Source organism: Chamaea fasciata, unplaced genomic scaffold (genome assembly GCF_029207755.1).
Source record: "Chamaea fasciata isolate MVZ Bird 193981 ecotype frontalis unplaced genomic scaffold, bChaFas1.0.hap1 SCAF_10, whole genome shotgun sequence".
In the NCBI taxonomy this organism is placed as follows: Eukaryota; Metazoa; Chordata; class Aves; order Passeriformes; family Sylviidae; genus Chamaea; species Chamaea fasciata.
The window spans coordinates 3,738,135-3,763,504 of NW_027094095.1; the positions used below are offsets into that span (position 1 = coordinate 3,738,135).

The 25,370-nt window shown below is 50.4% G+C and overlaps 1 protein-coding gene across 2 annotated transcripts in view; it reads right to left on the minus strand.

Annotated features, from left to right (window-relative positions):
* Positions 1-25,370, minus strand: part of PBX1 (PBX homeobox 1) — a 128,665-nt gene that overhangs the window by 19,105 nt on the left and 84,190 nt on the right. For both annotated transcript variants that reach the window (XM_066192090.1, XM_066192091.1), the window contains exons 3-6: positions 8,455-8,699; positions 5,367-5,557; positions 4,289-4,424; positions 1,101-1,260 (exon numbers count right to left, since the gene is read on the minus strand). In XM_066192090.1, the coding sequence (XP_066048187.1) occupies positions 1,101-1,260; positions 4,289-4,424; positions 5,367-5,557; positions 8,455-8,699 (732 nt within the window). The remainder of the gene's footprint in view (positions 1-1,100; positions 1,261-4,288; positions 4,425-5,366; positions 5,558-8,454; positions 8,700-25,370) is intronic.

Here is a 25,370-nt window from a genome sequence, read left to right on the forward strand (position 1 = left end):
TCCCTTCCTGCCTCTCTGAAAACACCAAGCATCCCCTTACCAGGAAAGGGCACTGGGAGCAGACGCTCAGCTCAAAGGCCCAAGAGTGGCACATTCCCACTCTCCCTCCCACCTCTAAAAAGAAAACTGGCACACAGATATTTGCATGGATTACAAAGTACATGGCACCCATGAAGTTATGTTTTTCTTCCTCTCCTTGTAAACAAATCTCTATTTCCCATTGCTCTTGGATCCACAGCCCCTGAGCATTTTTGGGTTGGCCAACCTTGCAGCAGGCATGAACTTGAGCATCGTTCTCTAGCAGAGGAGTTGAAATCTGGGCAAAGTGCTCTGTGCCTTTGACTCTCAAAACAAATGAAAACCACAGCAAATGGGAAGGAAAGGGGGAAAGGGAAGGGAACGACCCATGAATTTCTCTGGATTGCACTGACACAAAGGGAAAATAAAATTCACACAGAGCACACTCTTGCAGGTGATCCAGACACTGTCATGTAAGCAATCAAAGATATAACCACAACAGAAAGAAAATCAAAGGATAAAAATAAAACCCAGAACAACCCCCCAAAATGGCATGAGCTAGGACATCTCAGAAATGCTGGGGTTTATCCATTAGGATCACTCATGCTTTCAGCCCCAGTGAAATGAAATCATCACGCAATAACTTTTCTATTACTTTTTTTTTTTCTCCCCCCAAAGTGCAAGCAATCCCAGCAATGGTTTGTGAACCACTTTTCTGGTTTTGTGTTTACCATCCATGAATATAACCCCCACTACAGCACCACCAGTCACAAGGTCTGATCACATCCTTTTTTCCAACAAAAATCAGAACAGGGAAGGGGAAGAAGGAAAAAAAAAAGGAGAAAATAGGGAGAAAAAAGCAAAGAAAATAAAGTACCACCCCCCAAAAACCCCACCAAACCAAACCCATTTCCCTTTTTTACTTTTTTTTTTTTAAGACCACAAAAGTGAGCAAACCAGACCCAGAGAACAAAAGCCGAAATAACCAGAAGGAGAAAACAAGAGAGAGATTAGAGGGAGAAGGAGAACAAACAAAAAACCGAACACTAACAACCCAAAATAAAAGAAAAATAAAAACTAACCAGCTGAATTGGGAGTTGAGGGTGAGTTAGCCTGGCTTCCATGGGCTGACACATTGGTAGCCGTGACAGCCGTTTTGGCAGCATAAATATTGGCTTCCTCTTGAAATTTACCTATGTTCTTCTTGTACCGGATTCTCTTATTTCCAAACCAGTTTGATACCTAGAGCAAATTCAAGAGAAGACAAGGACGTTAAGGTTTCAGCTCTGCCAAGTGCACCTGGGTGAGGAAGGTGGATTAGGTCAGGTGAAGCAGTGCAGATTTTTTCCCCCCACCAGTTTTCCTAGCACCTTCCACCCAAGGTGTGTGCCACGCTAAGCCCAGGAAAGGTGATGGGAGCCCCTTAGGAGCACTGGGTTTGTGTGGGTGTAGCTGTTTCTGCTACAGATGGGATGCTCCACAGGAACCACTAGACACAACGCACAAATATCTTAAGATGGATTCAAACATTTGACAAAGTCAAATGACCCTGAAATTGCACAATTTGAGAACAGGTACGTGTCATTTTCATTTGCCTCCTCCTCAGTATCCCTTTGATGGGATAGATGCCCTGATTACCAGCAGAGCTCTGAGGGAGAACACTCAGAGAACTGACTGGGGCCTGGCTGACACACACAATTGCCTCAGTATCACCAAAGGTCTCTTTTGACCCATCTGAGGGGAATCGGGGCACAAAACCAGAAGTGGATGCTCTTCATCCAGCTGAGCTCGGCTTTGCAAGGTTTAGCACGAGCCACTGTGTAAACCAGGAACTTCAGGGGAAGGATGGAGAAGGAGCACAGGACTTGTCCTAAAACCTAACTCTGGTCCCAGGAAAGAAGTGTGTGCCTTGGGAAGGGGTGGAAGATGTTTCCACTGTGTTTGCCCACAGACATGCTAATGATATTCCTGTTCACACGTGGGCACTATCTCACACTGAAATGTTTCAGAGAAGACATGGGAAAGATTCAACCCTACAGCTTGAGAAGCAACTCTCAGCTTCTTCTTCATCAGCACTGAACACAGATAATCAGGGCAATGTCTTCCTTTCTGCAGGTTTCCAAGTAGGAGACAACTTCCAGCCACTACTGACTCTGTTTGAGAGAGCTCATCAGGATAAAAGGAATGGGCAAATGAGGTGGATGCTGCAGTTCTCCAGAAAAGCTCTAACACTCCTAGAATTGCTTGGAGCTGCAATCTTGAGCTAGCAAGACCAACCCCTTTGGTGAGATTCCAAGGACATTCTCACCTTTGCTGGTGAGCAAGTACATGAGTGCTCCCTCTTCCAAATAAACTGAGCAAGTGTCAAAGACACACAGAACAACAATGGATGTTCATCCTTTGAAGTTCATGATTTTTTCCTTATCTTAGGGAAATTCCTTGGGCTTGGGTGTTGATAACTGAAACCCATAAGCTTTTATTCCTGTGCTGCTTTGTATCTGCAGTGCTGTTAGAGCATTCAGCAGCTTCCACACAGAAGTGGCTTCATCCACCAATTTAACAGCTACTGAGCTACAGGTATCCAACCCTGCAGAACAGGAAAGAAAATAGAACCTGCAGAGACTTAGATCAGCACCCAGCCCAGATCTGGGAGCAAACATCTTGATGGCACCACCAGGAGCTGGTGCTGTTGGCAAGGAGCTCCATTCCACCTCCTGGTCCAGCTTTCTCACTAGTAACAATGTGCCCCTGCATGATCTTTCCACATGGACATCTCCTCATGACTGCTCTTCTGGCTTCACATCCTGGGTGAACTCTGAGCACCACAGGGCAGGGGGCTGGAATATACAGCCACCACAACCTATCTGCATTTTAAAATCTGTGAAGCACCTGCCTAATCTGGTCAGACTCTGAGTTCAGATCAACTCTGCTCATGACTTGCACACATTCACGGGACCTGTGCTCCCACTTAGTCTCAGACCTGGATGTGTGTTTGTTTCTGCTTTATGTGGATGAAGAAGGGAAGCAGATCCTGGAGACAGGCACAAAGCAGCCTCGATACAGCATCCTCAGAAACACCTCCTAAGCGCAGCATTCCTCCTGGGCATTTTGTCTTTGCAAAGGAGAAGTTGTAAGTGTGAACAGATGAATTAGAAGTGAGAGGCGAAGCACTGGGACAGCTGGAGCTTTACTTAAGCCAATATGTTGCTGTCTCCTGTAGGTAACTCTGGGAAGAAGCAACGTTTGGGTCTTCCAGCCCAGGGGAGGCGGTTGGAGTCACTCAGCAGGCACTCAGCACGGTGATGACACCTACCCCTGGATGCTGCTGCTCCTGCTGAAGGCAGACACGCTCCCACAAGGACACCAGATGCTACTGCTGTCTGCAGTTTACTCAAGTGACGAGCAGGCGCGTGCCTGGGGCTGGGAAACAGCCCAAGACAGGGAATGCCATGGGAGCCTAGAGGGGCTGCTAAGCTCACGTGAGGACAAGCCTACCACAGGCCACAAAGACTGGCTCTCAATCACACAGTTTGCTCCAAAAAGAGAGGAAATAAAGAAGGGCAGGCCTGAGCAATGTATGGCTGAACGTTTCAAGGGCTGACTGCGCTCCTCACAAATCACAGCAGCTCCCAGGTCAAACCTGCAGACTCCAGGAACTATGTGGCTTCCTTGAACATATGGAAATAATTCATTTTGTCTTTACTAACCACCGTGTTCTGAGGGATGTGCAAGTCAGGGAGATGTCATGTTCTGCAGCACAAAGGACAATGACTGAGAGAAATGACCCTGAGAAATTCCACCCTCACTGAGCCCAAACTGTAACAGTTACACCCAGATCCTTCCCACCAGGACTTGCCCATTCTACCTTATCAAGCAAAACCTGCACAACTCTTCCTACTGCTTTTAATCCCTTGAAGAAAGGACTTTCAGATCAAACAAGCTTTTCTTGCAGGCCAGGCCAGCATTAATTCCTTGAGGCGACTTTGCCCCTCTGAATGCTGCCACATCATTTCTGTGTTGTCAACACCTTGGCTGCACACACTGCTCCGCGGAGCCTTCATACCTCCTAAATCCGCTCTCAGACTTCCCTTTTCCATCCACGGCTTCAATCTGCAAGTGCCATCTGCACTCCCACCCACTCTCACTAACTTGCACTAAACTGATTTAATAATTAAACGCCGAACACTGGACATGGCTGACTGGTCTGAGGTCTGGAATACCCATCCCCACGCTGAGGTTTCCCATCAGCCCAGGCTTTGGGCTCTCTCACCTGTGAGACTGTGATGCCGCATTTCTTGGCTAGCTCTTCTTTGGCTTCCTCACTGGGATAAGGGTTGCTGAGATGGGAATAGAAATACTCATTCAGGATTTCCGTGGCTTGCTTATTGAAGTTTCGTCTCTTCCGCCTTCATGTGAAGAAAGAAGGGAAAACAGAAGGAAAAGGAAAGGGAATGAGCACCAGGGATCCAAAAATAGAATGCAATTTTAGATACTCTTGAGTTTCCCACGTTCCTCCCTCCCCCCTCTGCTTCTCTGAGCATGGAGTGCAAGACTCATGGCTAGAAGCTTCTTATCTGCCCCTTGCTGGTGACTGCTCTCTCAGCACCTTTCAAAGCAAGCAAGTCTCCATCTCAAATATATCACTGTGTTCTCCAGCTCACAGCTGAGCCTGAAAACTGGCATCCAGCTCCTCCACCTGGGAAGGTGACTCCTGACACCTGGCTGTCGTGACCAAAGACATCAGTGCTGCTCTGCAAAGCTCCGTGCTGAGGAAGCAGAGCTGGATATATCCTTGGGGAAGTCTGTTCCATTCACACCTAGGCATTATTACCTGTCTGCCATCTCTTCCCTTGTACCCCTGGTGTAGCTGCCTCTCCTCCCCATCGCAAGCTACAGCCCAAGTCGCAGTCTGCACCTAACCAGCTTGGGAAATGAAATAATTTTACAGCAATTTGAAAATCTGGGACAATAAAAACAGTGGGGAAAAAAAGAGTGAATCTAGGGGGGACAGGATGGCCTGGGGGATAAACTTTCATCCCGAACTGAAGTGCACGTTTTCACCACAGAGGCCTGCTGCAATACGCCACAGTATTTCCTTCTGCCACAGCAAAACCAGGATGTGCAATTCTCAAGGTACAAGCTGGGAGCCTCACCGACGGATGGTTTGAACTGCAGTCCCCCCCCTGCTGAGCCACAGACAACTAAGGGATAAGGAAGGCGAGAAACCCCTCTGGCTCAAGACACGGCCCTTCAGCTGGCCCTCAGCTTACTCCAGAACCGAGAGCCCTGACCAGCACACGTCCCAGACCCGCAGGAAGCTGCGGGAAGGTTTGGTGTGGCAGGCTCACCGTGCGTCCAGGAACCGCGAGCGCAGGATCATGACGGCTTCACACGTGCTCTGCTTCAGCTGCATCTGGATGGAGCTGAACTTGCGGTGGATGATGCTCACCATCCGCTCGATCTCCTTGGGCGAGATGGGCCGGGTCCGGCTCTGCTCGCGCAGCAGGTTCATCACGTGGGTGGTGAACTCGTTGCATGCCTGGGATGGCAGGAAAAGCAAAAGAAACCCCGGGATGGGAAGGTCATTCGGCGGCGTCGAGGGTGGGACAGAGATGTGAGTGCAGGCCTCACTGGCTGGGGCTACTCAGAGCAAGAACGGGCTGGTGCTCGGGGCATGATGCCTTAAGATTTCTGCTTTTATATTTTTCAGATCATGTACTGCATTAGTGTGTAACTCTGAACTCCATACAGAGTGTTAGTAAGCTCTCTTCACATTTTGGGCAGACAAAACAATCCCTCTAGGCCTGAGATCCAAGGATATCCTCTGCCTCAGGCCCCAGAAAATATAAACAAAAGTGAATTGGGGAGGTAGCAAACTGGGGGTATATGACTTCATTACCTGAAACTGTAGTTGGAGAATTAACCCCTGATATGCAAAAAGACCAAGCTTGTATCTGACTGAAAAATTTGTGACCACGGTCCATTTTGGGTATAGCCCTTTGGGGAGGCTTCATTGCTCCTTAATGTACCTGAAGGCCCTTCATTAAATGTATCTGCTTTTACCCTTTTTACTTTGGCCTCTGTTTCTAGCTAAGCCCGAAACAGGCATCAGAGAGAGAGAAATTTCCCTGGTCTGCCAAGCACAGGGTGTGAGACTCCCAACAAACACGCTGGGAAAGACAGGAGCTGATTTCTTTGCTCTCAGGGGGATCATGGAAGGAGCTGGGGCCGATGAAGCCCTAGGATTCATGTAAAGCATGGAGAAGTCCCAGCCACTGTTTTCCTGGCTGTGACTGGAGGAGCTATAGGTTTATCTGAGGAGGACCATGAACCTTTTGACCCACTGCCCCTCCTCCTGCAGCCCCACCATGTGTCCTGCAGAGCCCCTTGTGCTTCACAGCACCAGCTCACAGAGAGACACGGCCCTGCTCTGCGCTCTTGGCACATCAGGTAAGAAGTAAATAAGGGTAATAATTGAAGCCGGAGTGAGGCAGGAGCTCTGACAAATAAGGGCAAGCAGGTAACAATCCCAATTAGCTTGCTGCTGGCACAGCACTGTCTGGCTGCTCCTGCTGTCCCCACTGCTGTGAGGACAGGGCAGGGAGAGGAGCCAGGGGACAAGGGAGGGATTTTGAGGCCAGATCAAGGCCACTTCACTTCCCTCTCCTTCATCCCCACGAGCACCTCACTGGCGTGATGGGATCCTCTGATTCCCAGAACCAAGCCCCAAAAACCAGGGGCAGCACTTGCCAAAAATGAGACATCCCCAAGGCCAGGAAGAGCCCCTCCAACTGCCCATCCCGCGCTCCAGCTGCTGACTCCCATCTCCCAGGGTGAGTGCTGGCTATCACAGCTCTCAGCTGGGCCTCTCATTGCTAACAGACACCCCAGCAATTTCAGTGCATCTCCTCTTGGCGTGAAATAAAGAGCAATAAAGGCAGAATCACCACTGAATGCCGTGCTGACCCAGCAGCAGGCACACTGAGAAGCCAGGGGCTGAGCTCCCAACAGTTGGATTGGAAAGAATGGGAAGGAGGTGAAAAATCCCTGAGCCCTGATGTTGCAGGACTGTGGGCGATGGTACCAGAGATGGGGACCAGCACAGCCACTTGCAAAGCCACTCAGTGGCAAAACCAAACCCTGTCAATGGGTTGTGGGAAGGAAAGACGTGGCCCATCCCACCCTCTGGGCCTGGCTAAAGGCTGCTCTCACCTGGGGGCCTCTTTGAGGAGCAAACGTGAAGCAAAACCAGAATGAGAACATCTAACAAACAAAACTTCTGCCCAAGGGGGGGGAAGAAGCAGAAGGTCCTTCCCTGAAGCCTGTCCCTGTTTGTGCCAAGGGCCTTTCCTTGGGCTTGGGTAGCAGAGGACATGCGGTCTCTCTACCCCTCTTCAGCCTGAAGCACGATGTGCTCTCCACTCCCACCCAGGTGGGATGGCTGAGACTTCTCCCTGTCTCTGTGCCTCAAAGAGTGACAGCAGGGGCTGAGGAGAGCTACCAAAAGTCATCCTTCCAACCAGCCCTCTGCCTGCTCCCTGCCTGCCCTAAGGCTCTGCCAAAATGCCTCTCATGGCATGACTCTGCTTGGCTGCTCCATTACCACAGCCCTGCCTGGCCACCCTGGCTCTAGCTCTAACCCTGGGGCACCCTTCCCTCAGCTTGGCCAACGTGGCCATGGGGGTGAGACATCCCCCAGCCCAACCACACATGCAGTTAGCCAGGTAAAGTGGAGGCTTTTACTGGCTCTAAACCAGAGATCTGAAAGCCCACCTGGCCCCTGGCAGTGGAGCTTGTCCTGCACCCAAAGAGGTGATGGCTTCTTGCCCACAACCATAAACCATAACCTTGGGGTAGAAACCACAAGGGCAAGGTGCACAGCAGCCAAGAGAGGTCTGTAAAATATCTGGAAGCACTTGAAAGGAGCTGGTTTTGAGTGCTGGCCTGCAAAGCTCTTCATGAAATTGTCAATGTTACCAGTAGCTGCGCTCATGACCCAAGTAGGTTTTGTCTTTTGAGAGTATTTTACTGCAAGAAAAAAGATTGTTTTTTCCCTGGAAAAAGAGCTTTTCAAGCAGAAAATATATTCAAGGAAGATTCTGATTCAAGTCTTGCTTGGACAGTTGTCATCACTGAGGCCAGCATGTTAGAGAGGCCTTTTCCTCCACAGAACCAATTCTGGGTGAGATATCAGGGAAGGAGTGAAAAGTGAAAATCCAAGGGCCAACCCAGACTATTCTCATGCCACATCCCAGCATAAAACCCCAACCCTCCCAACCCTAAAAAAAGCCCGTTGTCACCACTCCAGCACCCAGTGGCATTTGCCCATACGACAGATGTCAGCAGCGACCCAGGCTGTGCGGAGCCCGGCACCGCGGCCGCTCTCCCGCTCTGCCCCCGCCAGCCCACCAGCACCGCCACGAAGGAGCCTGTTACCTGCTCGTACTTCTCCAGCTCCGTGTGGTAGATCTGTCGGATCTGGGAGAGTTTGGCTCTGTAGTCAGAGTGCTCCACCGAGTTGTCGGAGCCGGCCCCTCCGGAGGCGGCGGCGGCGGCGGCGGCGGCGGCCGAGCCCCCTCCTTTCTCGGGGCCCGCCACCCCCTCGGCCAGGAGCATGTTGTCTAACCTCATCAGCTGGGGGTCCGTGGGCTCCTCCTCCTGCGCCCCCCGGATGCTCAGCACTGCAGGAGACACAACGGGGAGAGGGAAAGCCTGAGTCACTCCTGGGGCTTAACTCAGGGAAGCTCATCCCAAGTTGGACAGAGCCCGTCGGCAGCGGTTTTCTTCCTTCCCAACAGGTTCCCCAGCAGGCATCCTGATGCTCCAACTGCTCATCACCAAGCTTGGTTTCGCTCATCGCTACTTGGCTTCCAGGGGCACTCCAGCTCCCTGCTCCTCTCCCTACATCTTCCCCTCCTTCCCTCAGGACAGAAGTAGGGCAGAACTGGCAGTGAGCTCACCACAGAGCTAACACTTTCTGCTCGAACAAGCAGCAAAACTCCTAGCAACAGCAACTGAAAAAACCAATAAATGTACCCCTGCCTGCTGCCAGAAGCGATAGGGACCATACCCCGACTCAGGCACGAGATGGGAAGTTGGAAGTCTCTAGCCCTGATCTCTTCTCGCTCAGGGGTCCTCTCCTGTCACCCGACATGTCATTTACATCAACCCCAGATGGCAGAGAAAGACGCACAGAGCCCAGGGCAACCGTGCCTTGGTTTCCACAGCTTGCAATACAGACTGTGGAGAGAGCTTGAAGTCCATGCTTTTAGCCATGCACTGGGAACATACGCAAAATAATGTATGAAATAAATTTTATTCTTGGAAAAATGCCTTCCTTTTAAGAATCCAGTCGTTCCACTGATGTTTAAACCATGCTGAGAAAAGGAGCAACAATGAATTAATCCCCCCAGAATGACTTTTCAAAAAGAATCTTCCTCCCATCTTGGTGCTCCCTGCCTAAATTACTGCTCCAAATAAAAGTTCTCCTGTGAGGGCCTTCCTGGAAAAACAACATGGGAGCATCCCAACAGCTTGGGATGTCCCATGGCTGAAAATTGGAGGTGCCCTGTGTGCTCCCCCCATGTCCCCCTCCACGATCTGTGTTCAAACACGGAACAGTAACGTGAGACTTCCACGTGCACACACGCACAGCTGCAAAATAAACGACATAAATAAAAGAAATCTTTGATGAGCGAATAGAAAGAAGCATTTCCTAAGGGAAAACAACCATATTTTCCCAACTCATCTGGCACAGGGGCTCTGAGCACACACACCACCCCAGCAGCACACACTCTGCACATCCAGAGCTGGGAAATGTTGCGTGGGTTTTGATAAAGCCGTGCCCGATGACACCTGAAATGAATTTGACCCCCTCCCAATTCACGGCACAAACAAGAGCAAGTGATTATTCCTGTCATTTCAAATAAAAAAAGTAGTGGAACATCTGTTAGCAACGAGAAATAAAATCACAGCAGCTAAAAAACCCCAGCAACCACCGAGTATGGTCTTCCCCACTCTGCAATAAGTTAAAGATCCAGCTATTATCAGTATAAAATTGAAGTAAAAGACCCTGTTGAGAGGTTTGGTTAAGACTAAAAAGAGCTTTTTTTAAAAAGCCCCAAAGCCTACTGAAATTACTATTTTCAGGACATTTCATTCATTCATTTAATTTAATTCATACATTTGGATCATGAAGTTATTCATTCATGCATTTATTGGCATTTTTTGTGATTAAAATACGCACTGTCAACAAAGGTGGGAAGGTGGGCAGAAAAAAACCCAAGAACAGTAAAACTGGAACTAATAATAAAGAATTCCACACTAGGGAGGATCATTTCTATATGGAAGAATGAGGGCAGAGTGCCAAATTTGAAGCTGAGCCCTCAGGAGACAGAACCAGCATCTCCCCCCACCACGGGAGGCTTCCCATGGCACCCAGCCATGATAAATAGATCCAAGGGGAGAGGACAGATTTCATGAAGAAAATGGTTTGGGGGTCTATGGTCCGTAAACTGAAACATGAGGCTAAAGTAGCCAAATCCCTTAAAAAGAGAAGAGGAAAGTCGACAGGATGCAGCAGGGAGAGAGACTTGCCATGAAAATAAAGAGAACAAATTCCTATTCTTCCGGGACGAAAAAAATAAATAAAAATCAGTCAATTAAAGCACATCAAAAGCCCAAATACAAAAAGGAAAGCAGCACAGGTTAAAAATATAAAAAATATTAAAAAACGCCTCAAATAAACAAATCAAAAGCCGAGTTGCCAAAACAGGCGCATCTGGATTTCAAAAGGAAAATATTTTTAGATTAAAAATCTCAGGAATCATTGACCTGACAGGTAGGCACGAGTGATTAATTAGTTTATGTTTAGAGAGCTGCTTCCTGATGAAAAGTGCTGCGTATTCCTGGGAGCTTTATTCCTGTGCCACACGCACAGACCAGCACTCGATGGAGGGGATGTGTCCCCCACAGCAGAGACCTGAACCCAGCCTGGGCTTGGCTGCTCGCTCAGAAGAAAGCCTGAGAGTAAATAAATGGAAAGGCCGATGTGTCTAAGCAGGACTGACGCCGCTTATTTATCCCTGAAAGGCTGTGCTCAGCCGAGGAGAAGACAAAATGATTATTTAAAAGCTCCTTTTTTATCTTCCCAGTGCTGGACCCAGCTCTGACACACCTCCTGCCAGGATGCCTGGGATGTTGGGCTCCTTGGCACCTCCCACCCTCCAAACTGCCTCCTTTGATGGGGTGAGGCTCTGCTGGCTGCGGGGTTTGGGATGGCAGCACCCAACCTGTAGTGCCTGGGCAGCTGGTGGCAAAAGAACCCTGCTCTCCCATCAAACTGAAACAGAATAAACGAAGCAGAATGATTCTAAGCGGTCCACGGGGCTACAGGCATGGAAGGCATCCTCAGGACCCCCCATTTCCTGCTCCTGATTAAAGAAAGGGGGGGAAAAAAAGAAAGAACAAAAAGAAAGATAGTGACTGGCAGCTGGGGGTGGGGGGGAGGAAAATTCCTTCAAGACTTTCTGTCCTTGGCAGCTTTCCTGCTGGCTCGGCAGCCTCCGGAGCTGTGGTGCTTGCCACTAGATGGTGCTCAGCCCTCGCCCAGGTCCCCTGCTGATCAAAATGCGTTTTTAGATGTAAATATATACACACACCAAAAAAAAAAAAATAAAAAATAAATAAATATATATATATATATATATATATATATGTGTGTGTGTTATATATGGGTGTGATTTAAAATGAAACCCAAGGCACGTGCCCTGTCCCCGCCTGCACCGTCCAGCTCAAACGTGGCTGTCACAGGGTCACCATCCCCGATGGCAGCAGTGGGAGCACCAGGGCACCGTGGAGCCACCAACCTGAGGTCCAGGCATGGTCACCACCAGGGTCACAGAGACCCGCTGCAGCAGCTGGAAAATGGCTCCCAGCTCCCACACTTGCTCCTTGTCCCTTCTTGAGGAAGAGGTCACAGCCACAGGATGCAGAGGACATCGGCACACTCCAGGCCTGGGCTGGCTCCGTGGTGTGGCTGCAGTGCAGGACACGGGAAGTGGTGGCAGGATTGATCTCAGAGGTGAGAGGTGATTGACCTCACCTGCTCTCTCCAGGTGAGAAGACAAAGCTAAAACCAGCTCCTTGGCTCTTTGCCTGCCCTGCGACTCAGGGACACTTGAGCCACTAAAGCTTCCAGATGCTCCAAGATGCTTCCCACAACTGTCTCCAAGGAGCGCCTGCAAACCAGCCAGCTCCATGCTCACGTGAGATGAGCAGCCAGCACCCCACATGACCCCACACCTTGGTACCTGTGCCTGGTGTCCCCTCAGGTGATACAATCTGAGGTAAAGCCACATTGGGAGACACAGGGCAGGAGAAAGAGCACTTGCCAGAACAGACACCATTCTGGGGATGGCCTGGGGCTGTGAAGACACCTGAGAAATGCACAAAGGAGAGTACCAGACTCCTCTGGTACTCCATGCCACCATCCCCAATCTTATTTACTCCATTTTCCTAGGAGCGTTTTTCCAAAGCAATCTGAAAAGCACAGGAGCTGAGCACACAGTCTTCTCTCTTCTCCAAGGCCACGCCAAAATATTTCCACTCAGCAACTCTTTCCCTCTTCACCCCTTTCAAACCCTCCAAATCAGAGGTGTGCAGGCAACAGACACGGAGCTACATCACGAAGGCAATCAAACATCCTGGGGGTGATGGCAGAAGCTAAGCAGGAGACTGTGGCTTAGCCAAAGGACCCTCCAGCCCCATCTTTCTTCTAGAAAGGGCAATCTATCCTACTGTGGTCAGCGTCTTAAAGCTGAGGAGATGTGTGAAGCAGGGCCAGACTCCGTGTGCCCCCTCACGAGAGGACACACGTGGTGACACACGATGCCAACCCAGGTTGTGACGAGGAAGGAATTGGTGCGGCTTTTCCCCTGCTGACTTCAGCAGTCAAAAGCAAGGTCCTGCAGAATTTCTGTGACTGCCTGGTTAAGATTCCCTCTGCATCCCCATCTGCTGACACCACCAGCCAAGGGCTGGACCCCGGTGGCTGGGCATTTAAGCAAACCCACCCTACAAAGAAACCTGCTGGGTGGTTTTAATGAGTTTGAGAGGAGCGCTCGCCCTCCTGCCCGAGCTCGGTTGCTTCTGGATGGGTTTTATCATGGCTGTTTCTGCCCATTCCCAAGTTGCTGAATTGCCTTTCCAGGGGGACATTTTAAAGGAGAAGGAGATTTCAAGTAAATGATTGCAACTTATCGAAAATAATGTGCTACTTAGCATCGGAGACAAGCATCCTGGCAGGCAGAAATGGGAAGCAGTGCCGGAGCAGATGGGAGTAATTACGTTGTGATTTTCAGAAGGGTTTTCTTTCCTGCCTCCACTGTGCCTAAGATGTACTGGGAGGCGGGAACAACCCACCCAACAACGGAGTTTTGGGAGAGGCGGACAGACAATTCCTCTTGTGAGGCTCTGAGGGGGCTGTAGGTGTCCCTTTCTCAAGGGGAAATCAGAGATGTCCACCGCTGGTGGAGCACTTCTGGCTCCTCTCTCTGTCCTCTCAAGTGGGTGAGATGCCTCCTCCCTCACCAAGGCACTCGTCCACCCCAACAACACCCAACCCAGACACCAAGGTGTAGCCCAAATCCTCTCCTGGAGCAGTGGCTGCCTGTGAGGGGGGTACAGACAAGGAAGACGTGGCAGTTGCTTCCTGGGAACCCCAAAACTCCTGCACAGGCCCACGCAGCAAACAGCCCAACTTTGAAACACACTTGGGACATAGCTCTCTTCCAGCTTCTTGGGATTTAAACTTGGCAACATTTCCTTGGGGACACCCAGCTTCACGAGTCACACAAGCTCACTGGAAAATGTTGGTTTTTTTAAACAGATTTTTTTACAGCTCCAGGTCTAAACAAAAGCCAGCAAACGCGGGGACAGCTGTGATGCCAGCAAATGCCTCTCCTAACAAAACCAGTCACTAATCACCTCATTTTAAGTCTATCTCAGTATTCCCTGGAGCCTATGTTTGTGAAGGCTGAGGATCAAAAGACTGAGCTTGGGACAAGAATACTCCCACCTGCCTCATGTCTGAGGACAATTACAAGTTCAGGGATTGCATCTTCCTCATTCTTGTAAGGTGTAGATGCAACCAAGTCAGGAGAGCTGGGGTTTGCTTCCTTGGCTGATCCATGATGACATAGGCTTGAGTTACTCTTCCCAAACTTTCTCTTCCTTGGCAAGGAAGTCGCCAGACTCCATGCACCTACCTAAACTCTTGGGGTTTTGTCCTACCCAAGTGTATTTGCAGCCTACTTTCTTCTGAAACAGCAAATCACCCACAGCAAGGACAAACCAGTCTTGGATCCTACCACAGAATCCTGGAATGGTCTAGGCTGGAAGAGATCTTAACGATCACCTCATTCCAACCCCCTGCTCAGGGGAGGAACACCTTCCACTACCTCAGATTGCTCCAACCCTTGTCCAGCCTGTGCCAGGGCCTCACCACCCTCACAGTGCTCTCTTTAAACACAAAGCTGCCTTCAATATCCAATGCTCAGAAGAAACAAACTCCCAGAGCTTTGTGGAGGTTACCGAAGCACCCCTAGCTGGGTGTCCACACTGCCAGGTCAAAGGCCCATGTGACACAACAGAAATCCCTTCTCGGCAAAGCACACAGTGTCCACCGTAAATGGGAATCACAGTCTTCATGACAAAGGTGGAGCCCTTCAACGTCGAGTAATCACAGGAGTTTTAAACCTTGGTTGAATATATTCACCATGTTTATGTAAAGCCACTGAGAAAATCAACGTCCAAACGCAATTACCTATTTCCAACACAAACAGAAGCTGGAATTTCTAAATACACAGACACACGCCCTTCCGGGGAGCAGGAATTAAGAGAAGCTCATGTGTTTTTTCCTTACAATTGACATTAAAGTTCCCCTCCTCACTTCAACCTTTCCAAAACTTACAAATGGATGAACAGATTTTTGCTCAAATTTTCCAAAACAGGCTGCCGTGAGAGGAGGCATGGAAAAATTCAGCTGGCAAAATGGCTTTTTGTGCATCTACGTATTTATTTATTTCCCAGCAAAAGGAGAAACTCTGTGAAAGTGATGGGCCGTTTCCGTCACCAATTTTCACTGTCTAAAGCCATAAAATAAACCAAAAATCCCAGCAACAAATCAAGAGAGAGGCTTGTACCCATAAGCACTGCAAAGCCACCCTGGAGCATTGTAAACCCACCTCTTTTCCCAACACAGAAATGTCCTTCAGGGCTCTCTGGAAACAAAGCAGAGAGATGCTTTTAAATGTGGAGAAATGTTCTTGTAGTCCATAAAACCGTGATAAGATACTCCTACAGAGACAGGAGCAAGTCACATCAGCTCAGAGTAATGGTCCATGTAGTCCTGGAGGTCAGCTCCAGCCATGGCCAATAAGCCCAAGTGGAGACTGAGACAAGGCCAAGAACAGAAGCATCAGATGCCCAGGGCGGCAGCACTTCCCCCAGATCCCTCCTACCCATCACCAGTTTGGAAACCTGCATCACAACTCAAATTCAGATCAATCAAAAATGCTTCCTGAATCAAAAATGAAATCTCCTCCCACTTCATTTCATCCATTTCCTCTCTCTCTCTCTCTCTCTCTTTCTCCCTCTTTCTTGTTTAAATAAAAATTTGGGTCGATTTCAAACCAATTAAACCGCTTTAAAAATTTAAGTTTGAAAAATAGTAACTTCTCATCTTTCTGGGGTGGAAGTGTCCAAATTGTTTGCTGAATCCCACATGAATTTTAAAAAATCACAGAACAACAGGCTGCATTTCCCTCAAACCTTAACTCTGGGGTGTCGGAAACAGGAGAAGGGAATTTATCACATGCCAAAAAGTTTCTCAGCTCCCAGCAGCAGCTCTCCATCACTTCAGGAGGATGCAGCTTGGATGTGCCACGGAAGCTGCAGAAGAGAGACACTTATTTCATAGTGCTGGCAAAGAGTCTGCACCAGTTTTCTCCTAACCCCATCCCAAATGCCAAATGAGTTGCCATAGCGAGCGAGGATCTGGCAGCAAAACGATCAAAAGTTCTGGAAAATTATTACTAACATATTCTGTGGAAAAAATATCCCCCCCCTCCCACTGGACAATGATCTGAAATAGCTGAAAAAATAAAGCACAACGTTGCTGTGATTACTGAAAACCAGATTCTCGTGAAATGTGACTCCGTGGGGAAGCTGAACGAACACAGATGAACTCGTCTTTCCAGTCCTTCCCTGTATCCTGCTCCTGCTGACCAGTTTAGCTCATGGCCAGTAGCTGAGCCTGGTATGGAAACTTCTGACACCGGCCCCACACGCTCAGTTATCGCTATGGTTGACTGTGGTTCAAATATTAGTATTTTCTGGTTTTCTCCTTGCAGTCCTGACGCCAAAATCCACGGTCCCTTGTGGATGCTTTGCTGCAGGCTGGTGGGCCTGGGCAGCAAGGCTCCCCAGCTGGAGTTTTCAAAGCTGATATCAGGGGACAGGCAGCACCTCCTGCACCACACGCAGATGGCTGAGCAGAGCCTTTAGCAGCAGAAAGCAGGCTGCAAGTGCTTCCACATATTAAAGACAAGGCAACCAGAGCCTAACACCCCACCAGTGGACAAACCACGTCCTCCCCTCGCACTCACAGCAGCTTCAAGCCTGCCTCTGCCATGTCCCGCAAAGCACAAACCCTTACAACTCCACCTAATTAAGCACATCAGCTTTTCCCAGCTGCTAACAACCCATCACCCCAGAGCCAAACTCTGGGCTCAGAGGGCTCAACGCTGTCTCACTGGCACACTCTGTCATTGGAAGAGCAAGGGTGAGTTTTGGCCATGCACAGGAACCCTCCCCAGCCCACTGAGCACCTCACAAATCCCCAGGCCAGGCTCGTGGTCTGAGGAAGCGGGCTGATGCTGGGGAGCGATGCTGAAGCTGGCTGGAGCAATCCCACACTCTTATCTCACAAAGCAGTTTTCCCTTTCCTAAGCAGGGCAGGATTAGCAGGCTCAGTCAGAGCCCTGAATCACAATCAATCCCTTATCTGCATGGGCAAACCCAGTACCTCTCAAACTCCCCAGCTGCACTGACCACACCATAAGGGAGAGATGGTGCATGGCCATCTCCACCCACCCTCCTCCACCCCACCACAGCCAGGAGCAACTTCCAGCTGCTCAGAGCAGCAGTGGCAGGAGTTAAAGGAAAGCAGAGTGGGATTCACCACTGCTCTGACGCTGGGCCAGATTTGAGCAGATGTGACCCAGCTCACTGACCACAGGCTGGCCTGGCTCAGGGGAGCAGCACAAACCATGGAGAAAAGCTTCAGTCCCCTCCAAGATAGCCTGTTCCAGGACTTCACCTTCTCCTGGTGGAGTTTGGGAGATGGACCCGAGTCCCCACTGCAGCACCAAGAGACCAAATGGTCACTGAGGGACAGAGTAAGCCACTGTCCTCACTGAAGGATGTGAGGAGGACCTGGCGCTCCTCCTGCCTGGAGCTACATCCCAGGCATGGACTTGGGGCTGCCTAAACCCGGCAGGAACAGATTAGCAAACAAAGGACAGGATTGCTCCCAGGTCAGGTCCAGCCGTAAACCCCCTCCTCTGAACAGAGAGTTGGGCTAGGATCTGCACGGTGCTTTGCATATGAATTCTCCTCGCTGAAAAGAAATGGGTTTTCTGAATGAGCTGAATCTGTAAATGAGAAGCTGGGGCCTCCAGAGCTCCTCTGAGGACAGGGGTGCCACTTCAACCGCCCCAGGGCAAGCCCTGAAACCTGAGAACAAAGAAAGAGAAGTTTCCTCCCAGAAGGAAGCTGCCTTTCCAGCCTGCTCCCCCCTCCAAAGGTCATCTTCCCTGGACACACTGTCTGCAAAAGGCTGCTCGATGCATATAGAGGCTGGGGCACGAAAGTCCAAAGTGAAAAGACTGGCAGAAGCCCAGGTTGAAAAGCTGAATTTCAGATTCCCTTCTCCTGCCATCCTTCAAAAAAGATGACCCATGAGACTCCCTCCAAGGAAAGCTGGCTTGGAGCTCATCAGATGGCAATGTCCCACTCAAGTCTCAGGTTTGCTAAATAGTCTGAAAGTACCCGCTGCCCATTACGCTAACGAGAGTGCTGCCACTCTGCTGCCAAGCTGATGGCCTTGCCATGGGCTGGATTCAGGATTTTGTGCAATACAGGAAAGATCTTCCGGGTCTTGGAGCCAAGCCATTGCATGGACTACACTCTTCCCTCCCTTGTGGGAGCATAGAACCACGACAGACATCTTTACAAAAGCTGGGGACAGACAGGGAACTGCTCCCACTGCAGAGTGTCCTGTGGCCACGTCCTGTGTCTCTGCAGCCAAGGGACCTCCTCACTTCCCACTTACAGGCACATTTTCTGCCCAGAAACACCTTCCCACTTCCAGCAGCAACCTTCTGATGCATCACAGGAGCTCAGCGTGGCCCTTGTCACTCTTTGGCTCAGTTGAGGGCAGCCTCATTCCCTGGTGCTCAAAGGATGTGGCTGCAGGAGCAGTATATCCTTTTTTCTTTCTTCTTTTTTTTTGGTGAATGGGAACAAGAGGGAACCAAAGGAGAAGGGAGAACTATTAAGAAAGGATTCTCCATCCAGCGTAAAACCTCAGGGATGGGTTTTGCAGTAGGAAACCTACGGTCCTGGCCAAGGAGAGATGGCAACCATTGCTGAGTATGAGTGGCTCAGAAGTGCTACCACGGGTCACAGTCTCCTCAGCCACGGCCCAGGGTCTCTGCCTTGTGGAGGCTGGACACTGCTGACCCCTGACAGACAGGGTCTCCTGTTCCAGAAGCATTAGAAACCATCCCTCCACGCGTGCACCTCTTGCCAGCCGTGGTAGCAGGCAATTCAAAGCCTTCTCCATGAAAAATCTGGAAGTAAGTTATACACCTATGAGGATAGGTCAAGTGCAAAGCAAGAGAAGCAACCACAACCAAAGCTATCAGAAATCCCATCCCAACTCCTGCTGCATCCATTTACACGCAACATATCGACCGCTGGACAATTTCAGGCACCCACTTTCAGTGTTACAGATGACACCGAGATGACAGGACCAGACCCAGCCTCCCTGGAGCCTGGATTTGTGTCACCCCTGGGTGGTTTTGAAGCAACACAGCTCTCCAGAACTACACGTTTCCTTTAAATCCTTGCAGACTTCCCTCACACACAAGGTGGAGTCACCATCCCTGGAGGTATTCAGAAGACAGGCAGATGTGGCTCTTAGGGGCAGGGTTTAGTGATGGAGTTGGCAGTGCCAGGTTAACAGATGGACTCCATGATCCTGAAGGTCTTTTCCAACCTCAATGATTCTACGATCCTGGGTCTTTCTCTCCATGCCATCCACAGATCCCACCAAACCCTTTCCAAATGCTCCTTTTCCATTCACTTGGTTTCCAAGCTCATCCCGCCCACACCACCACAGAGAGGCGAGGTTTGCCCAAACCTAGACACCCCACCAAGCTCCCGCGGATAAGCTGCTATCCCGAACCCAACTCTGCTGCGATCCAGCGATGGCAGCAAACAAAGGAGCACATTTTCCGCACGATGCTCAGTCCCTCGCGCTGACCTGCTGAGCCTGGCGTCACACCCGGTCCTCGGGCGTGCCAGACAAAGCCCGACTCTTTGAGAGGCAACAGCCGGTCGGCAGCGTTTTAAGGCCAGAAAACAGCTCTGAACGTTCAGTTCCTTCTTTAAATAGAGGCCCCTTCTGTAAACGATCTGTTTGGACAGGAGGGAGAGTGCTGCAAGTCCAAGCTCTTGTGAAATAGGATCGGCTGCCTTCGCTCCCGCTCCATTCAAACCATGTGGGGGGAAGAAAGAAACCCAAAACTGGCAAGGCAAGACAGGAGGAGAGAGCCCCCACACGTCCGCGCGGCTGGGAGAGCGCGAGACGCCAGAAAAAACAGGGGGGAAAAATTAAAAATAATCAATTAGTGGCATTTCTGTTTCGAGGTGCCTGCGTGTGTTTAATTATATTCCATGCAAGAGGCTGTTGACGCAGATTTCCGTGCTGTGGGGCGGTGGTGTAATGGGATCCAGCTCTGCCTTCCACCTCGGACAACCCCGCTCAGGGCTTCACCAGCGAGCTCACCCATCCCCATGGGCACGGGGGGCTCACACCCAGCCCCACCAGCCAGACACACGGACACGCAGCTCCCCCTGCTCCTGCGGGAGAGGCCCCGCCAGAACCAGCGAGGAGATTAAAAAGGGAGCAAAAAAAGAAGAAAAAAAAAATCTTTGCCCAACTCCGGCTGCGTCCCAGATCAAAGATCATCTCCAGCGAGGCCATCTGGTCCTTGTAAATGTAAAACCAAATTGAAAGCCCTGCCCTCACCTCCTCCGACTCCCTCGGCAATATTGCTTTTACCGGCTGGGATGGCCAAGGAGCTCGCAAAAGGCATCTGTATGTAATAGAGAGCCCCCGTGCAGCTGGGCTGGAGGCTTCCAACCCCCCTTTCTGTTAATCACCAAGCAGAGGTAAATGTTTTCTTTGGATCTCTAGGGCCCCTTTTATTCCTAGGGCCTTTGGGAAGAGTCCATGGCAGCAGCCCCGGGATGGAGGAGGGCTGTTCTGCATCCCCACTGCTCCTCTCTGGCTACAGACCAGACTGGTGACCCTGTCAACAGGGACACTGCGAGGGAAGACAACCCCACCACTCCAAAGGCCATGCACAACCCTCCTTGCCCAGCCTAAGCAGGCTGCTCCTACCACCACTCCTGGCATGGGATGCAAAGAGGGATGCAGAGCCCGGTAAGTAAACAGCTAGAAAGAGGACCGAACTAAGCACTTCCAAAAAGGGGAGATCTGAGCCAAAAATTCCTTGTGAAAAACCCCACCACTGCCAACCCTAATACTCCAAGCTCGACTTGAAAGGCAAGCGGGATCCGCTATCGAGAGAAGAAAGCTACACCGGAGACGTCGCGGGCAAAGAAGAGGCAGCTTGAGGAATTCTTACCCATCAAGCTTTATTGTGTTATTCCAACTAAGCACAGACAAAAAGACAAATCTCAGCTCCCTACTTTCATTTATAATTGAACCCAGTCCAGAAGGATGGAGCAAGTACCATCTGTAATGCAGAGTGCATTAGCAGCCGGCAGAATGAAATATTCAAATTACTGTAGGCTACCTCGCATTTCAATGACAGGGTTACAAAAACCTGACTTGTAAGTGGAGATTGGACTGGAAGAACAGAAAGTTTGTTTCTCCAGTGCATGAATTAACCTAACAAAATGTTACTTTCAGGAAAAAAAACCATTTGCATGGGTAATTCTGCAACATATACCAACAGGCACACAAGAAAAAAAGTATTATTCCATTTCGCTATCCTAATTGATATGTTGTCCAGGGAGATGAAAAAACTCCTGTTAAAAAGGGCAAGGCTTTTCCTTTAGGCTGCAGACACTGAATAAATAGACTTAGGTGTGCACAGCGCTTACCAGCACGTACAGATCCCGTCCGCAGGGATGAGGGACAGCAGGATTGTGCATCCCTGGGCTGTGCCGGTGCAATACCTGCACAGGCTGCAGCCTTTTGATGTGTTGCACCATTTGAGTATGCAAATCACCCCTTGATTTTTGTGCTTGTGCCTGTGCTGGGATCCATTCGTTTTGATATCGTTAATCAGGGCTGCCGAAAAGCCTGACACAGTAAGTGGCTGTAGCCCCTAGCAGTAGTCAAGATAGAGTGACAGGCTCCATTTAAGATGTCACAGCATATAATAAAGTGTAAAACTATACTTAAAATAAACGAGATAGAAACAATAAACTTGACTCTGGGTTTGAACTTTCTGGGAGAGCAGCAGAGAGATGTGAACACGTGTGTGCAAGCAGGCATGGGCCCGGGGAGGCTGGAGGGGACAATCCCCCACCAGCCCGCTGCCCATGTGACAGCAAGGAGAGCTGCCTCCTGCACCCTCCAAAGGATCCCAGCTTCTCAGCAACCCTAACACGACAAACAGTCTGCATATGGGACATCTCTGGCACTTCTGGATATGGATGTAGAGGAGGAGGAGTAGGAGGAAGACAGGGAGTCGTAACTGGGATTTGTGAGGGACTGAGGGGATGGCCGGCCACGATGGGCATGTGACTCCATCAAAGAGAACTCTGAAGGACTGAGCTTTGCTTCCAGCAGCTCCCCACAGAAGAAGGTATTTACCCACCTGAATGGAGACTGGGACAAGCCAGTCCAAATCACTCTTCCATCCTGGGCACCTAGGGGGCATCACCAGCTCCTGGCCATGTTACCAGGATGTCCCTTCCTTTCTAACTCCAGATGGTGATGCCAGGATAGGATGGAGAAGCAGCAACGTCCTCAGCATCTCCATCCTGGGCTTGGCTACATGCCCCAGGACCAGGAGCCACAGCAGATGCTGGAGCCCCTCCCTGGCAGGATGAGGATCAGTCCCATGCAAGGTGGCACTGGAGGGGAGGATACTAAAAAAACAAGCCCCATTTCATTCCCCAAATAACTTCTCTGCACCCCAAAACCTCCCGCGTGCCTGACAGCAGCTCTCGGTGCTGAGACAAACCAGTCGCTCTCTGTCCTGCTAAGCAGTTAAATTAGAGAGTATTCAATTAATAACAGCTGAATATTCTGTCACATTTAGGAAGATGTATGGTAAGACAAGCGAGTTGTGATGTCTGTGACAGAAATGATAAAAGTTCTCCCGACACAGCCTGGCAGATACTTGGCTGGAGGAGCTGCTTGCTCTCATGGACTCCAACGTCAGCACAGACACCAGGCCCAGCGCCTCCTTCAAAGGAGAGACACTCCAAATTGTATGGGGGAACCGCTGCCAAAATGGCTCACAGGCTGCTCCCTCCCTGGAATCCATCTGAGATGCAGGGACAAGACCCTGGAGAAGACTTTGACCAAGAAAGGTCCGAGGCAGCGCCTGCCAGCTACCACGTGGCAAGCGGCGCTCAGCAGAGGCTGAAACCCTCCCACGCTGCCTAAAGACCACCCTGCAATGTTCTTCCCAAGCTGCCTCAGTTTACCCTTCCGCAAAAGGAACCGTGATCATACCTCAAGCTACCCACGGCAGTAGGGACCAGGGCAGTGCTGGCATGACACCACAACCATGGACAAGGCACCTGCTGTCCAGGAGGAGATTCTGCACTTCATGACTGGATGCTGTGTGGCAGGGGACGCACACAAGGAGCAGTGCTTTCGAGGCTGCCTCCTTTTTTTCCGGGGGGTTGTTTTTCACCGGTGTTGTTTGCGAACACAGTTTTGTTGCTAAGAAACTATCTTCGTATTGCTCGGAGAGCAAAGACAAAGCAACCATCAAAATAACACCCTATTTTGACAGTAGCCAGATCGTAACCATAAATGATCCATTTTCCCTGCTCTCCTGTATGATCATTAATGTGATCTAAATACCATCATCCCATATATAGCCCACACCCTATATGTTCACATGCATGGTGCCAGGGGCCCACGTGCAGGGGGCTCCGTTGCATCCATTCATACCCAAGTAAAAGCTGAAAGGAATCAGACCCAAGAAGAGGAGGGGGATCCCCAGGGAGGCCCCACGGCTCCCTTCCAGGCAGGAACATGGCACAAGGTCTTTAAGCAAGAGATCCATGAGAAATAACCAGGGCAAGGTAAGATCTCGGCCACAGCAGATGGCACAGCCCTGGTCTGAGGAGAAATCTGTTGGTTTTGGGTTTGTTAGGTGAGGAGGGTTGGGGTTTCTTTAAGCCTCAGGGGAGGAAACGCAGAGGGAAAATAAAATCCATTCACTGCTCAGTTTTCAGTATGTCTGTGCCTTTTGCTGCTGTTAAGAGTGGGGAGCTCCTGTCACACGGGGGAGATTAGAGCACACCCTCACTACCACCTCGATATAGGCATATATTCTCAAGCCAAGTCCTCAGGATCCTGAAAACCACTTGGTCAATGAATCCTCCTCCTAGAAGAGGAGGGCATCACCTTTGCTGTCAGAGCATCTCCGGCCCCTCTTTGCTGCTCCTGTTGCAACCTGGATGGGTCCCATAAATGGTGTGAAAAGCAACGTATACGCCTCCCTCAAAAAAAAAAAAAAAAAAAAAAGAAAAAAAAAAAAGGCAGGAAAGGGGTAAAAGCACATGCAGGGCAGCAGCAGCTGCAGGAAGGTGCTTCTCATTCTGACACATCCAGAACCATCCAGGATGATGCACGAGGCTAAAAGGTGTGTTGGAGGCAGTGAGGTGCCCTACCTGCACCAAAAGTAGGAAGAAAGCCCATGGCCTGTTTGCCACAGATCTGCTGATGGGCAGAGGGAAAGGCAGGTAAAAGATGAGGCTGAAAACTGTAACCTGTTGTGCCAAGGCAACCCTAAAGGGTCTCCCGTGTTTTAGCAAACTCCTGGCGTGAGAAAGGATGTCTGCAGTCACCACACAGTCGCGGTGGCTCTCCCCACGCCAGCAGGGCAGCAGACATGGAACTGCCAGCCTCGACCACCACCCATCCCTGGCAAAGACCGGCTTGAGAGCTGATCGAGAGCACGAACCCACTGCCAGAGAGAGACCACCTTGCTCTGATTTACACCCTTCTGATTTACACCCCTGCAGTGGTGTGGCAGCAATGCCTGCCAGAGGGACCACCAGGGCTTGGGAGAACAGCGCCTGCCTTGAGCGCTTCTGAGGGCAAATAAGGAAGAAAACTGAAGCTGTGGGAAGCAATCCTGCAGTATCTGGGTTGGTTTTACTCCTCCCCTGGGCCAGCTGGAGCACGGCTCTGGCTGATCCCTTGCTTCTGCATGTACCCAAACTCCAGTCCAGCACCGAAGGGCCTGTCTGCCGTGGAGCAGCAGCTTGCCACGTGTGCTTTCCCTGCCAAAACCCCGAGTTCCACCCCACAGTAGGAAAAAAAGGGAAGGGCGAGAAGAGCTCTGTCGAAACCCACCAAAGCCTGAACATTTCCCTGCAGCAGAACAAAGCCCTTGGAAATCTCTCCTCCGCTTGGGTCCCCCGACCCACATGAAAGCGGCATTTTTCTGGGCTAATTACACAGGCTGCTCTGAGCCTCCTGGCAGAATCCGAGCAGCAAAGGCAGACATCAAAGGGCTCCCAACTTTAATATAGAGAGCAAAGACAGAGCAGTCCACAGGAGATCTCTCCCTGTTGCCTGCGCTGGCTGCCTGGGAGGAACACTGGAGGTACCTCGGTTCACAAGACCCCCCCAGTGAGGACAAATGGGTTGTCCATTTTTATGACAGAGTTTTTATTTGCATGGCAGGCTCCCAACAGGCCCGGGCAAAGAGCAGGGGCCAGTCCTTGCAGGACCAACCGTGGTCCCAGCAAAGCTTTCTGAAGCCTCCATTCAACAG